The sequence below is a fragment of the Dendropsophus ebraccatus genome, chromosome 8, assembly GCF_027789765.1.
Source record: "Dendropsophus ebraccatus isolate aDenEbr1 chromosome 8, aDenEbr1.pat, whole genome shotgun sequence".
Lineage (NCBI taxonomy): Eukaryota > Metazoa > Chordata > Amphibia > Anura > Hylidae > Dendropsophus > Dendropsophus ebraccatus.
Genome location: NC_091461.1, coordinates 123,945,865 through 123,961,336, shown reverse-complemented (window position 1 = coordinate 123,961,336; position 15,472 = coordinate 123,945,865). Strand labels below are relative to the sequence as shown.

The following is a 15,472-nucleotide window of genomic DNA, read 5'->3' as shown; positions in this document are numbered from 1 at the left end:
CTGGAAGCCTGTGATGGAACGGAGTTGTGCTCTGAAGGTCTGCCAATTGTCTGCGTCTGTGCACGCTTCCCTCCGCGCGGCTGAGGCCTTTGTTTGTCTTATTTATGTCGTGCCCTGTGGTAATTAAATGCTTTTTCTATAAAAATCCGGGTCCTGCAAGATTGTAAGACTGGGTTAAAATAAGTCTGATTTGTGGCAGAGAGTCCCCTTTTATCTGGGGCCCCGGGAGTGTCTTTTGTGATTTGCAGATGGTCGGTGACAATCTGTGAACCCTGGGCTTTTACAAGCTGTTGAGATATGCGTGCCTCAAAGGCAATGAGGGACTGCGGGAGTCCATCATTGTTATAAAGCTGTCAGCGTGCAGCCCAGCGGCAGCTCAAGAGCGCCATCTGCTGTGCGCAGGCCCGGCCTGCAATGCTGCGCACCCTCACTTGGCACTGGATTCTAATGCACTTAAGTGGAGTGTGAGATAACAGATAGCTCCTGGCAGCTTCCTATAAGTTACATAATTCTTTATGTCCCCATTTCAAATGGATTTGGATTTACCGGAGATGAGACGGGGAGATAACGCCCCATCAAAAGGCAATAAATGGGGCAATTATTTGGTGTAAATACTCGAATCCTCAGGTGTGCACACTATGGGGCGGGCTTTGTATTGTTAATTTGCATTCCCTCTCATGATCAGACATTACAATGAGATTACTAGTGTAAGGAGTTCACAGTTTTATTACCTCTAGGTGGCGCTGTGGCTGCAGAACTTATTGTTACTTATAAGTGGTCGCTGACAATTTAACAAGCTAAGCTGCCGGGTGTGTGTACATGAGGAGCAGCACTATGTCTGGACATCTTACACCTTGTATATAGAATTTTTCTCCAGTTTTCCCCTCAGTAGGCTCCATCTCTAATTTTTAGTTATGATTGAGCTATTGGGTAGAGTCTGGCAGCTATGATGTTTCCCATACAGTGCACATACACAGAAAAGGACATTCTACTATCCTATTTCCTTATATCACACTCTCAAGGGTGGTATTACACAAAGCGATTTTTTTCAATTAACGATTAACGATAAACGATCTCCAACGATCGCAATAGCGGTTGCCTAATAATCGTTCGTTTTACTACACGGAAAGATTATCGGTTATATTGGAGCAACAAAATTCAAGAACACTCCCCTTTCAATTTGCGAATGAACAGGGAACGGCTAACGACATCTTATTCAAACGAACGATGTGCGAACGATGTGTAAAAGACAAACGATAAAAATAGATTCAAAACCTATTAAACGACCAGCGACCAATCGTTCGTCGTTTAATCGTTGTCTACTATTACACTTAAAGATAATCGTTCAAATACGACCGATTGAACGATTATTCGAACGATAATCGCTTCGTGTAATACCACCCTTAGAAGGAGCAGCAGCATGTAGGACATTATAGAGCAGTTCTGAGCAGTGCGAGCTATAACCCAATATGTCACATGACAGGTCCCGTATGACATGGCAGCTAGGGTCCCTATAGAATCCTTTGCCATGGCAGCCATGTTAGATGTATTATTACAGCAGGTAGTAATAGTAGATTGGAAACATTACAGTAATAAAAAAGTATTGTAGTATACAGTATAAGACATGGGAAGATTATTCGTAGTGCGGAAATATCTGAACGAGTAAAATATAATCTATTTTATTCTGCACAGTGATTAAAAAAAAAAAAAACTAATACCCTGAATTGCATTTTTTGTCCTTTTGTATTAATAAAAAAAGTTGTCAAATAGTCCCAATAAAAAAGCAATAAAAAGCAGCAGGTCCTCGCGACAGAAAAAAACAGGCCATGTTCACACAACGTATTTTTTAAATTAATCACAGCCGTTGTTGCAATTTGAAAGTATTAAAGTATTAAAAAATACTTTAAATTGAAAATGAATGGAATCCTGAGTGTATACACATAGTACATATATACATACACATAGTCTACACTTCGGCCGGAATCCCTAGCGGCTACAGCGAAAACTGACATGTCATGTGCTTTTCATTGAAAAACGGCCGCACAAGCCTGACAGATCACACAGTGGAGAGTACCACTCTGGCCGCATGCTCCATTGTGTGCTATGGTTAATTGGATCCACGTGCGCCCGCATCCCAATTCACCAAAATAGAAGTTTATCCGGCCAGTACTGCAGTACCGACTGGGATAAACTTCACTGACACCGGCCATTCTGTGACACGACCGGGACACAGAACAGCCGGTGTCTTACAATGTGTAAACCTGACCTTAGTCTGTGTTAGGTTATGTACACACAATGTCGAGAAAAGGCGTCTGCTTTTGCTGTTTAAAAAGACGTCCGTTATTGACGCAATGTAGCTGATCTCTAAGCAATGCATTGAAGCCAATAGAATGACGGCCGCCCAGTGCAAACAGTGTATAAAATGACGGACAATGTCTGCGCGGATATCGAAATAATGATCATGTCAATTTTTTTCGGACGTCTTTTGCAAACAGCGGACGTTTTTTAGTTGGTCACACACAGTTTTTCTTTTTTTACTGTCCTTTCACCGTTTTTACTATTAAATTCAATGGACTTTTCAATTAAAGACAATTAATTAAAGAGCGATCAGTCACCTGACCTAGAATAACGGACTGATAGCCGTCACTGCACTGACCGGCGGCCAAACAGCAAAATAACGGACATCATTTTTTATTTTAAGGGATGAGTCTATGGGGAATGAGACAGAACATGTTATTACATCATTTACAAAACTATATGGACCAGTTCTCGCTGTGATCTGTCGCTGTTACCGTCTTGTTTTACCGCACAGTCAGCACCTCATAGAATGGCACAATTGCTTTTTTTTTAAATTTACCTCAAAAATATTTTCCCCCAGTACAATATATGGTAAAATGAGCGGTGCTCTAAAATGTACAAGAAGTGATAACTCCTAAAGGTCGGTAGATGGATAAAACGTTACGGATCATAGAGACCAAAAAGGAGGGGAAAAAACATAACAAATAAAGCAAAACTCTCAGCGGTGAGAAGGGGTTAATCTGGTGTTTGGGGTCATTGTCCTGCTGAAAACCAAATGATATTCCCACTAAGCACAAACCAGATGGGATGGGACGTAGCTGCCGTGCTATGGTGGACGTGCTGGTTAAATGGGCCTTAGATATTGAAGGAATCACAAACAGTGTCCCCAGTAACCCCTCTCCCCCCACACTCTGGAGTACCCCTTTAAGAATGTTACTAGGAGCAGGCCCATAGCTGTAGTCAATGCAAGGATATAAGTCTTATGTCCTGATGCCCCTTGGCCACCGGTGCTATAAATGGGACACGACAGCTTGGGGACCCGGTTTCGGATTTTGATTCGTGTTCCGGCTCTTATCACCATCTTCTCGGCGTGACTTTTTCTGGTGGCGCTCTTTAGCTTAATGGCCTTGTTAGCATTAATGATGCAACACACGAAGACTTTTAGGGCGGTAGATCCCATCCGTTAAGTATATCAGTCTGACCCGCTCACCTCGTACAATACGGTGTCACTTAAAGTCAGAGGCAATGGTGAAACCCAGTGAGCGGAGAGGAGAAGCCGACTGAATAATGCAGGGATTTCAGCAGCTGGGGGAATTGTAGACCTGTCAGCATTCATAATACCTTGTAATGGACCAAGGAAGTTCTCCGGCACAAGAATCTATCTCCTATATGTGGAAAAGACACCTCGGAGACCTGAGCAAGCGGCTGCCGAGCTCCACACTATTAATGCTATGCTAATCCATTCAATGGACCGGAGCACATTGCTTCTCATTGCGCGGCTACGGAATGGGCTCCGATCGCATCATTCCTTTCCAATGGGGCAAAAAGAAAGCGATAAATTGGGCAATTATCGAGGGCTTTATGCAACGTGATGAGGGCGATTTCTCAAGTAACGTCAGGTGGAAAATAAGGATGACGTTCATCAGGATTATTCCCGCGGAAAAGTTTGCAGCGCTCCGGCCACGGAGGAGATGATGGAAATGCAGAAGAGGACGCCTTCCCTGCTCGCGGCTGACTCCTGCCAGATTCCTGACACATAACAGATGAAAAATTGACAATATATAGAGATAGACTGATGATAAGCGACACTTAAACTACCTTGTTCTGCCGTGATTGACAGCCAAATGACATATGTTCTGCATAAATACATCGGGAGCGCTCTGCGCCGAGTGGCATCGAAACTAATGGCGTCAAATGACTGCGGCTGAGATTGCTCTGGCTAAATGGCTGCCGTGGGGATGGGGGGGGGGACGGGTGTATTTTAGACAGAAAGCAAATCAACTCTTTACAATGTGCTTTGTATTAGTGACATAAAAAAGAATCTGGGAGAGCAGGAAAGTATTGGGATAGAACTTGTCCCATATATCTGAAGCTACTGTATAAAGGAGTTGTAGTAGTGCTTGTAGAGAAGAGTAGAGAGGAGAGGAGTTTGCCAGAGGAGCCCAAACCCAATGCAGTCTTGTACTCTGACGGGACCTAAAGAGATATCTTTAGTTAAGTGATACTCACGTTTAGACACTGTCTGACCGCCTTCTGCCCTCTAGTAGCATAGAACCCATCCCAGTGGGGTAGGACGAGCCCCAGCCGTGGTTATCTGGGTGTAGCTAGGTGTCCGAGTCTTCTCAGTTACCTGCACTGCGCAGTAGTATACGTAGACCCTTATATATTGGTTGCTTTGCCATACTTAGGCCAGTTCCTATTCCTTCAGGATACTGTCCTAAACTTTCTAGATGTGTTCCTCGTGTGGGTCAGGGTGTTCCTTCGTGACAATTCTCCCTTGTTAGTGTTTAGCACTGCATAGTGAATATAGTAGTTTGTATAGAAGAAGCATTGGTCTCTGTCCGCATCTGCTCACTTTGGTGGCTAGACTAAACTACTCTGTCCCTGACAAGGGTCCTGGCATAAGCCAGGTCCTGGCTTAGCTATTGCAGGAATGGTTTTCTTTGTGTCTTCTCTCACTGAGAATCTGGGTAGAACTGACTGCCCTTCCTCCACCAGTGACTCCTCCTACAGGGGACTTTGTGTGCCTGCCTGTGATTGGTGGGGACGAGTGTGTGCACAAGAAAGGCAGAAGAGGATAGGATAGAATAGAACACTAGCAGTGGGACACCACACTTAGGGCTTGGCACAGAGTTCCATCCACATGCTCGGGGTGGGGGCATATTTCAGGTTGGCACAAAAGCATGAAGGGAAGAGGGGGAGTCAAGTTTGCTGTAGGAGAGGGGGTCAGTTATCCATATGGCGGTTGGGTATATTCCCCTAATGAATGTGACTGGAGGTGACGGCGACCATTATAACTTTCCTATTTTGCACCTACAGGCAGAAAAAAAAGTTTTTCCCATGTCAAAAAACACAACTCAATGTTAATGGCCCAAAGGTGAAACTCAATGTAAAGTAAATGACATAATGAAAAGTTTTTGTTCTTTCCTCTCACTTCAGACTTGGATCCTCCCTCAAACTTTACAGCCAGCGAGGTGTCCCGGACCAGCGCCCTCATCTCCTGGCAGCCGCCCGTGTCTCCCATCGAGAATTACATTCTGACATACAAGTCCACGAATGGCTCCAGGAAGGTAAGGGTCACTGACAGTCTAGAGGTCAGGGGGCACATGGGGATTTCAGATGCAACTTTATCGATTAGCAGAAAAATTCATAAAAGCATTTGAGCAATATATCTGTATTCTATGCATGTCTTTAAGCCCGGAGAACCCCTTTAAGGTGTTATCAGAATCTCTCTGCTCCTGTGACTGTATGGCCGTCTTCTGTTGTGTTAGGAGCTGATTGTGGATGCAGAAGACACTTGGATCCGTCTGGAGGGTCTCCTGGAGAGCACCGAATACAATGTCACTATCCTGTCAGTTCAGGATGGAGAGCGCAGCTCCATCGCTCATACCATGTTCACCACAGGTCAGTGTTTCTCAATGGCGTAAACGATAAATCATCTGTCTGCGGAGACGTGTATAATGCAGCTGCCAAGTCTGTTCTGAAGAACGTTCCCTAAGGAGAAGCGAATCTAACGTGCAAAGACGTGGAGGGGGTGCGCAGTATGGGAGGGGGTGTGCAGTATGGGAGGGGGTGTGTAGTATGGGAGGGGGTGCGCAGTATGGGAGGGGGTGCGCAGTATGGGAGGGGGGTGCGCAGTATGGGAGGGGGTGCTCAGTATGGGAGGGGGTGCGCAGTATGGGAGGGGGTGCGCAGTATGGGAGGGGGTGTGCAGTATGGGAGGGGGTGCGCAGTATGGGAGGGGGGTGCGCAGTATGGGAGGGGGGTGCGCAGTATGGGAGGGGGTGCTCAGTATGGGAGGGGGGTGCACAGTATGGAGGGGGTGTACAGTATGGGAGGGGGTGCGCAGTATGGGAGGGGGTGCTCAGTATGGGAGGGGGTGCGCAGTATGGGAGGGGGTGCATAGTATGGGAGGGGGTGCGCAGTATGGGAGGGGGTGCGCAGTATGGGAGGGGGTGCTCAGTATGGGAGGGGGGTGTAGTATGGGAGGGGGTGCGCAGTATGGGAGGGGGTGCGCAGTATGGGAGGGGGTGCTCAGTATGGGAGGGGGTGCGCAGTATGGGAGGGGGTGTGCAGTATGGGAGGGGGTGCGCAGTATGGGAGGGGGTGCTCAGTATGGGAGGGGGTGCTCAGTATGGGAGGGGGTGCGCAGTATGGGAGGGGGTGCGCAGTATGGGAGGGGGTGCGCAGTATGGGAGGGGGTGCTCAGTATGGGAGGGGGGTGTAGTATGGGAGGGGGTGCGCAGTATGGGAGGGGGTGCGCAGTATGGGAGGGGGTGCTCAGTATGGGAGGGGGTGCGCAGTATGGGAGGGGGTGCGCAGTATGGGAGGGGGTGCGCAGTATGGGAGGGGGTGCTCAGTATGGGAGGGGGTGCTCAGTATGGGAGGGGGTGCGCAGTATGGGAGGGGGTGTACAGTCACTTCAGGCATATTGGTAAATTTTGGAATTTCTGTCCTATAAAAGAATTATGTACAGTACCTATTTATATACCCAACTATATACCATACACACATACCTACCTATATACTTACTTATATACCTATTTGTACACCTTACCTATATACCCTACCTATGTCATAAAAACTGATCCCATATATACTATATAATATATATATATATATATATATATATACACTGTATATGTATATGCAAAGAAGGGTCCGTGGAGCCTCAGTTACGAGTCTCAAAACACGGGAATAGCCAGATATCCCTCTCTCCAGAGAAGGAAGCCCATTGCCAAGGGGCGCCTCCTATTGGGGAGAGCACCAAACCACCCTGATACGTGGTCCCTCAGGTCCTCACTCTGTTGCGAGCTTTGGGACCTAAATAGGGAAACACCAGGGTGGCCCCTGTGAGTCAAAGTCTAACTCTGTGGCGAGTATAACGACATAAGACAAGGGTTACCAAGGCCGGGCATCCATCCACAGACTGCAGTTTCGGGGTTTTTGCCCCTCGTCAGTGTGGAGCAGGATTCTGGCTACCGGGGGCAATGAGTAATAGACCAACAAAACACAACAATCACTGAGCTCAGGGAGAACAGCGAAAAAACCTGAGGGACCACGTATCAGGGTGGTTTGGTGCTCTCCCCACTAGGAGGCGCCCCTTGGCGACGGGCTTCCTTCTCTGGAGAGAGGGATATCTGGCTATTCCCGCGTTTTTAGACTCGTAACTAAGTACTCCATTGGATTTTTTTGCTGTTCTCCCTGAGTCCAGGGATTGTTGTGTTTGTTGGTCTATGTATATATGTACTATTTAGGGGGGGGGGGAGTTTACGAAGACCGGTGTACAAGTACGCCGGTCGTATATTAGGCCCCGCCCCTTTCCCCTGCAGGATACACTAAGAGGCACACACCTCTTAGGGAATCCAGCCGGCTGGGCGCCCGAATCTGCGCCCAGCGCACAAAATCTACACCTGCTTCCAGATTTTGATCATGATTTATGCCTGCGAGCATTGCTTTACCAGCTGATGTCAGACAGTTACACAGAAATGTATTTACTTCTATTACAAACTCTCCAGTCTTCCAGTAATTATCAGCTGCTGTATGTCCTGCAGGAAGTGGTGTATCCTCTCTAGTCTGACACAGTGCTCTCTGCTGCCACCTCTGTCCATGTCAGAAACTGTCCAGAGCAGGAGAGGTTTTCTATGGGAATTTGCTGCTGCTCTGGACAGTTCCTGACATGGACAGAGGTGGCAGCAGAGAGCACGGTGTCAGACTGGAGAGAATACATCACTTCCTGCAGGACATACAGCAGCTGATAAGTACTGGAAGACTGGAGAGTTTTAAATAGAGACATTTACAAATCTGTATAACTTTCTGACACTAGTTAATTTGAAAGAAAAACATTTTTGGCAGGGAATGTGTCATTGTGTGTTTTTTTTTTAACTAATTTGAGTCAGATACTGAATCAGCATAGTTTTTATTTATTTAGTTTGTGCATTTTGGGGGCAGCCATATTGCCTGAGCTTTTTGCATTAGCTATGCTTTACAGCAAACCCCATGGACATAGGAAACAATAGATTGGAGATGAGTGTATTTATCTCTATGGTGCAGGGTTCTGGACATGCTCTGTGATCTGTGCAGATATGATTGTGCAGGGAGGGGGAGAGAGAGATCTGTGTCTATCACCTATTGTAAATGACCTGATCCCATCTTATCTACCTGCCGTCACCAGTCACTGTGATGATAAGGAGGAGACTACAGAGAGGTTTTCTCTACACAACTGAAAGTGACAGCTTATTATTAGGCTTAGGGGTCAGAATGAAAACTGCAAAACTTGAGGATTATATTATAATATACAGAACATAATAAAGTAATCGATCAGAAAACAAAAATCACCAAAATTAAAAGCAAATGTTTAACATGAAAAATAAATTCAAGAAATCGGTTATTTACTGATGAGCCATTCCCTTTAAAAGGACATTCCAGGATGTTACATGGGGAGCTATCCTCTATTCCAGGATTTTACATGGGGGCTATCCTCTATTCCAGGATTTTACATGGGGGCTATCCTCTATTCCAGGATTTTACATGGGGGGCTATCCTCTATTCCAGGATTTTACATGGGGGGCTATCCTCTATTCCTGGATGTTACATGGGGAGCTATCCTCTATTCCTGGATGTTACATGGGGAGCTATCCTCTATTCCAGGATGTTACATGGGGGGCTATCCTCTATTCCAGGATGTTACATGGGGAGCTATCCTCTATTCCTGGATGTTACATGGGGGCTATCCTCTATTCCAGGATGTTACATGGGGGGGCTATCCTCTATTCCAGGATATCACATGGGGGGCTATCCTCTATTCCAGGATGTTACATGGGGGGCTATCCTCTATTCCAGGATGTTACATGGGGGGCTATCCTCTATTCCAGGATGTTACATGGGGGGTTATCCTCTATTCCAGGATTTTACATGGGGGGCTATCCTCTATTCCAGGATGTTACATGGGGGGCTATCCTCTATTCCAGGATGTTACATGGGGGGGCTATCCTCTATTCCATGATTTTACATGGAGGGCTATCCTCTATTCCAGGATTTTACATGGGGGGCTATCCTCTATTCCAGGATTTTACATGGGGGGCTATCCTCTATTCCAGGATGTTACATGGGGGGATATCCTCTATTCCAGGATGTTACATGGGGGGCTACCCTCTATTCCAGGGTTTTACATGGGGGGCTATCCTCTATTCCATGATTTTACATGGGGAGCTATCCTCTATTCCAGGATGTTACATGGGGGGCTATCCTCTATTCCAGGATTTTACATGGGGGGCTATCCTCTATTCCATGATTTTACATGGGGAGCTATCCTCTATTCCAGGATGTTACATGGGGAGCTATCCTCTATTCCAGGATTTTACATGGGGGGCTATCCTCTATTCCAGGATGTTACATGGGGGGCTATCCTCTATTCCAGGATGTTACATGGGGGGCTACCCTCTATTCCAGGATTTTACATGGGGGGGGGCTATCCTCTATTCCAGGATGTTACATGGGGGGCTATCCTCTATTCCAGGATGTTACATGGGGGGCTATCCTCTATTCCAGGATTTTACATGGGGGGGCTATCCTCTATTCCAGGATGTTACATGGGGAGCTATCCTCTATTCCAGGATGTTACATGGGGAGCTATCCTCTATTCCTGGATGTTACATGGGAAGCTATCCTCTATTCCAGAATGTTACATGGGGGCTATCCTCTATTCCAGGATTTTACATGGGGGGGGCTATCCTCTATTCCAGGATGTTACATGGGGGGCTATCCTCTATTCCAGGATGTTACATGGGGAGCTATTCTCTATTCCAGAATGTTACATGGGGAGCTATCCTCTATTCCAGGATGTTACATGGGGAGCTATCCTCTATTCCTGGATGTTACATGGGGGGCTATCCTCTATTCCAGAATGTTACATGGGGGGCTATCCTCTATTCCTGGATGTTACATGGGGAGCTATCCTCTATTCCAGGATGTTACATGGGGGCGCTATCCTCTATTCCTGGATGTTACATGGGGAGCTATCCTCTATTCCAGAATGTTACATGGGGAGCTATCCTCTATTCCAGGATGTTACATGGGGAGCTATCCTCTATTCCTGGATGTTACATGGGGGGCTATCCTCTATTCCAGAATGTTACATGGGGGGCTATCCTCTATTCCTGGATGTTACATGGGGAGCTATCCTCTATTCCAGGATGTTACATGGGGGCGCTATCCTCTATTCCTGGATGTTACATGGGGAGCTATCCTCTATTCCAGAATGTTACATGGGGGGCTATCCTCTATTCCTGGATGTTACATGGGGAGCTATCCTCTATTCCTGGATGTTACATGGGAAGCTATCCTCTATTCCAGAATGTTACATGGGGGCTATCCTCTATTCCAGGATTTTACATGGGGGGGCTATCCTCTATTCCAGGATGTTACATGGGGGGCTATCCTCTATTCCAGGATGTTACATGGGGAGCTATCCTCTATTCCAGAATGTTACATGGGGAGCTATCCTCTATTCCAGGATGTTACATGGGGAGCTATCCTCTATTCCTGGATGTTACATGGGGGGCTATCCTCTATTCCAGGATGTTACATGGGGGGCTATCCTCTATTCCTGGATGTTACATGGGGAGCTATCCTCTATTCCAGGATGTTACATGGGGGCGCTATCCTCTATTCCTGGATGTTACATGGGGAGCTATCCTCTATTCCAGAATGTTACATGGGGAGCTATCCTCTATTCCAGGATGTTACATGGGGAGCTATCCTCTATTCCTGGATGTTACATGGGGGGCTATCCTCTATTCCAGAATGTTACATGGGGGGCTATCCTCTATTCCTGGATGTTACATGGGGAGCTATCCTCTATTCCAGGATGTTACATGGGGGCGCTATCCTCTATTCCTGGATGTTACATGGGGAGCTATCCTCTATTCCAGAATGTTACATGGGGGGCTATCCTCTATTCCTGGATGTTACATGGGGAGCTATCCTCTATTCCAGGATGTTACATGGGGGGCTATCCTCTATCCCAGGATGTTACATGGGGGGCTATCCTCTATTCCAGGATGTTACATGGAGGGCTATCCTCTATTCCAGGATGTTACATGGGGGGCTATCCTCTATTCCAGGATGTTACATGGAGGGCTATCCTCTATTCCAGGATGTTACATGGGGGGATATCCTCTATTCCAGGATGTTACATGGGGGGCTATCCTCTATTCCAGGATGTTACATGGAGGGCTATCCTCTATTCCAGGATTTTACATGGGGGGCTATCCTCTATTCCAGGATGTTACATGGGGGGATATCCTCTATTCCAGGATGTTACATGGAGGGCTATCCTCTATTCCAGGATGTTACATGGAGGGCTATCCTCTATTCCAGGATGTTACATGGGGGGCTATCCTCTATTCCAGGATGTTACATGGGGGGCTATCCTCTATCCTTCAGATAAATCATCAGGGATGCGGAGTGTGCGCCATCTTTATTTGTGTGGTGTCATTATACATCTGGAGACGTTATTCTTCCTTTCTGTCTTCTCAGGAGGAAGAGTGTTCGCTTACCCACAGGACTGCGCCCAACATCTACTAAATGGGGACACTCAGAGTGGCGTATACACCATCTACATCAATGGCGACCAGACTCAGAGCGTGCCCGTATTCTGTGACATGACCACCGATGATGGAGGATGGATCGTGAGTTTTAAAAATCTTGAAAAACCATTTCACTCCCACCCCACCCCCCATCCTTTCATCCATCTTCTCTCCTCCATTGGCTGGACTTGATTGACTTTTTTAATGTACACATTAAAGGGGTAGTCCATATCAGGAACTGTCCAGAGCAGCAGCAAATCCCTATAGAAAACCTCTCCTGCCCTGGACAGTTCCTGACATGGACAGAGGTGGCAGCAGAGAGCGCTGTGTCAGACTGGAGAGAATACACCACTTCCTGCAGGACATACAGCAGCAGATAAGTACTGGAAGACTGGAGATTTTTATATAGAAGTAAATTAGAAATCTATATAACTTTCTGACACCAGTTGGTCTGGCAGAAATGTTTTGCTGGAGTTCCCCTTTAATGTACAGTATAGAGGATCCTTTCATTATCTCCCTAGTAATAGTCCATGGAATATGCCGCCTCCTATATCCCCCAGATACCAGGCACCGCCAGCCCATCTATACAGCTTGCTACAAAATGTTATATCTGCAAATACGTTTTCTATTTATTTCAGGTTTTTCAGAGGCGTCAGAATGGACTGACTGATTTCTTCCGCAAGTGGGCCGACTACCGCGTGGGGTTCGGGAACCTGGAGGATGAGTTCTGGTTGGGTGAGTGACATGAGAGGTGATATTATAGAGCTCCAGGTGATGCCTAGGTGTCATGCTATATATATATATATATTAAATAGGTAAAAAAAGATTCTACAGAGAAGATAAGTGGTTTAGTAACATTGTAGCATTGTAGTGTTTGTAATATTGTAGCATTGTAGTGTTGTAACATTGTAGTGTTGTAGTGTTTGTAACATTGTAGCATTGTAGTGTTTGTAATATTGTAGCATTGTAGTGTTGTAACATTGTAGTGTTGTAGTGTTTGTAACATTGTAGCATTGTAGTGTTTGTAATATTGTAGCATTGTAGTGTTGTAACATTGTAGTGTTGTAGTGATTGTAGCATTGTAGTGTTGTAGCATTGTAGCATTGTAGTGTTGTAACATTGTAGTGTTGTAGTGTTTGTAACATTGTAGCATTGTAGTGTTTGTAATATTGTAGCATTGTAGTGTTTGTAACATTGTAGCGTTGTAGTGTTTGTAATATTGTAGCATTGTAGTGTTTGTAACATTGTAGCATTGTAGTGTTTGTAACATTGTAGCATTGTAGTGTTTGTAACATTGTAGCATTGTAGTGTTGTAACATTGTAACATTAGCACATGGCATCACATTAAATGGTCGAATCGGGGAAAAAGACCTTATAAACCGGTTATGGTGTAGATGAGGGATGGGGAACCTCCGGCTGTGCAGGCATGATGGGAGTTGTAGTCTTGTGTGCTGGAGGGTCAAGGTTCACCATCCCTGTATAGAGACTGGGCCCATTGCAGGATCATCTGGTTCTCTACCTTGCTGGTCATCTATAACCCGCAGAGCGGCCATATTGGTTGATGCCCTGATAACAGAATTCCATCATTAAGGTCGGAGACTTCTAATACAGAGCTCCGATATTGGGGCGATCACATGGTCTGTAGGTGCAGTAATATAGATACCAGGACAATTGCTGCAGTGATGGTGACGGCTTTCCTCAGCCGCCATTTTCCTGCACTGCACATAGTTATAGGAACACCTGAAGACTTATATAGCTGTATATATATATATATATATATATATATATATATATATGCTTCTATGTGTTATGTGCAAAAGGAAATGGCTTGACCCACTGACAATTATAAGTGAAGCAGTAAGATGCCACCTCTTTACATCTGTAACCCTAGAGAGATGAGGCTATCCCCCGCTGCGGAGCCGTCATAGTCCTGACAATACCCTCACCACATGGAGCCGCAGAGCATTGTATGGACTCCACAACCTGCTCTACACTTTCCTGCCCTCTGACAGCTACGTTATTATATACCGCCTGCTGGTGAGATGGGAAATGCTGATGGCTTCCAGAATACCTGACGCTTCCCTCTTATGTCTCCTGGGGTTTCTGCCTCCTTTTCTTGTCGCCTCCGGTCTGTACTGACCAATAACAGAGATTTCTCCGACTCTAGTTATATATCTGTCTGTAAATAGTTTTTACCTGGGTTATTGGTGTCCGGATCGGGACGCCTGGTAGTCCGGCTGTGACTCCTGGTTGGTTTACTCCACCTGTCTATACCAGCAGAGCGCCTATCTAATAGATAATGCAGCTGTTCTAAGGAGGAGGAGTGTGCACATCAATATAATGGTGACCATATGTAACCGACCTATCAGGTGAGGAGGAGTGTGCACATCAATATAATGGTGACCATATGTAACGACCTATCAGGTGAGGAGGAGTGTGCACATCAATATGACTGGTGACCATATGTGACCGACCTATCAGGTGAGGAGGAGGAGTGTGCACATCAATATCCTGGTTACCTCCCTCTATCCAGATGAATAATTCTCAGAGCATTTCACCTTTAAGGTATTTTCCACTCAATTTGTAGTAAACTTATGTGACCTGCGGCTCGGAGAGACGATGGGGAGAAGGGAATATTGTTCTGTGACAGGAATGAGGCCGTCAGATGCCACATCGGCTGTAATTACTTCTTTCCTTCTTTATAAGCCGGCGATGGTAAAGCCGAAGACGCAGATTATTAATGTGACTGCTCTGCGGAGACGCTTCCTCAGGATTAATAACACCGCCGTTTTATTATTCTTACTATTTCTGGGGATGTGACATCTGTATTATGTGTCTGCCATAGAGATGACTGTATGACTGTGTCCCCCCCGCAGGGCTGGATACCCTCCACCAGGTCACCTCACAGGGACGCTACGAGCTCAGGATCGACATGCGGGACGGGTCGGAGGCCGTCTACGCCTATTACAACAAGTTTTATGTGGGGGATCCACGAAGCATGTACAAGCTGCGCATCGGGGACTACAACGGAACAGCAGGTATAACCGCAATGTCATGTAGTCCTGGGGCTCTTAAAGGGGCACTCAAGCAAAAAAAAAAACTTCCAAATCAATTAGTGTCCGGAAGTTAAAAAGATTTGTTATTTACTACTATTTATAAATCTCCAGTCTTCCAGTACTTATCAGCTGCCGTATGTCCTGCATGAAGTGGTGTATTCTCCCCAGTCTGACACAGTGCTCTCTGCTGCCACCTCTGTCTATGTCAGGAACTGTCCAGAGGAAGTTTCTAAAACCAATTGACTAAAAAAAATCCCCTTTAAGTGTGAGCTGATAGCTTGTATCATTGTTATTTTATAGGACCTGTAT

At 46.0% G+C, this 15,472-nt stretch overlaps 1 protein-coding gene across 2 annotated transcripts in view; it reads left to right on the top strand.

The window, feature by feature from the left end:
• The window catches only part of TNR (tenascin R), a 306,854-nt gene that overhangs the window by 272,859 nt on the left and 18,523 nt on the right, over positions 1 to 15,472 (top strand). For both annotated transcript variants that reach the window (XM_069981701.1, XM_069981702.1), the window contains exons 16-20: positions 5,458 to 5,588; positions 5,790 to 5,922; positions 12,058 to 12,209; positions 12,746 to 12,842; positions 14,984 to 15,145. In XM_069981701.1, coding sequence (XP_069837802.1) covers positions 5,458 to 5,588; positions 5,790 to 5,922; positions 12,058 to 12,209; positions 12,746 to 12,842; positions 14,984 to 15,145 — 675 coding nt within the window. The remainder of the gene's footprint in view (positions 1 to 5,457; positions 5,589 to 5,789; positions 5,923 to 12,057; positions 12,210 to 12,745; positions 12,843 to 14,983; positions 15,146 to 15,472) is intronic.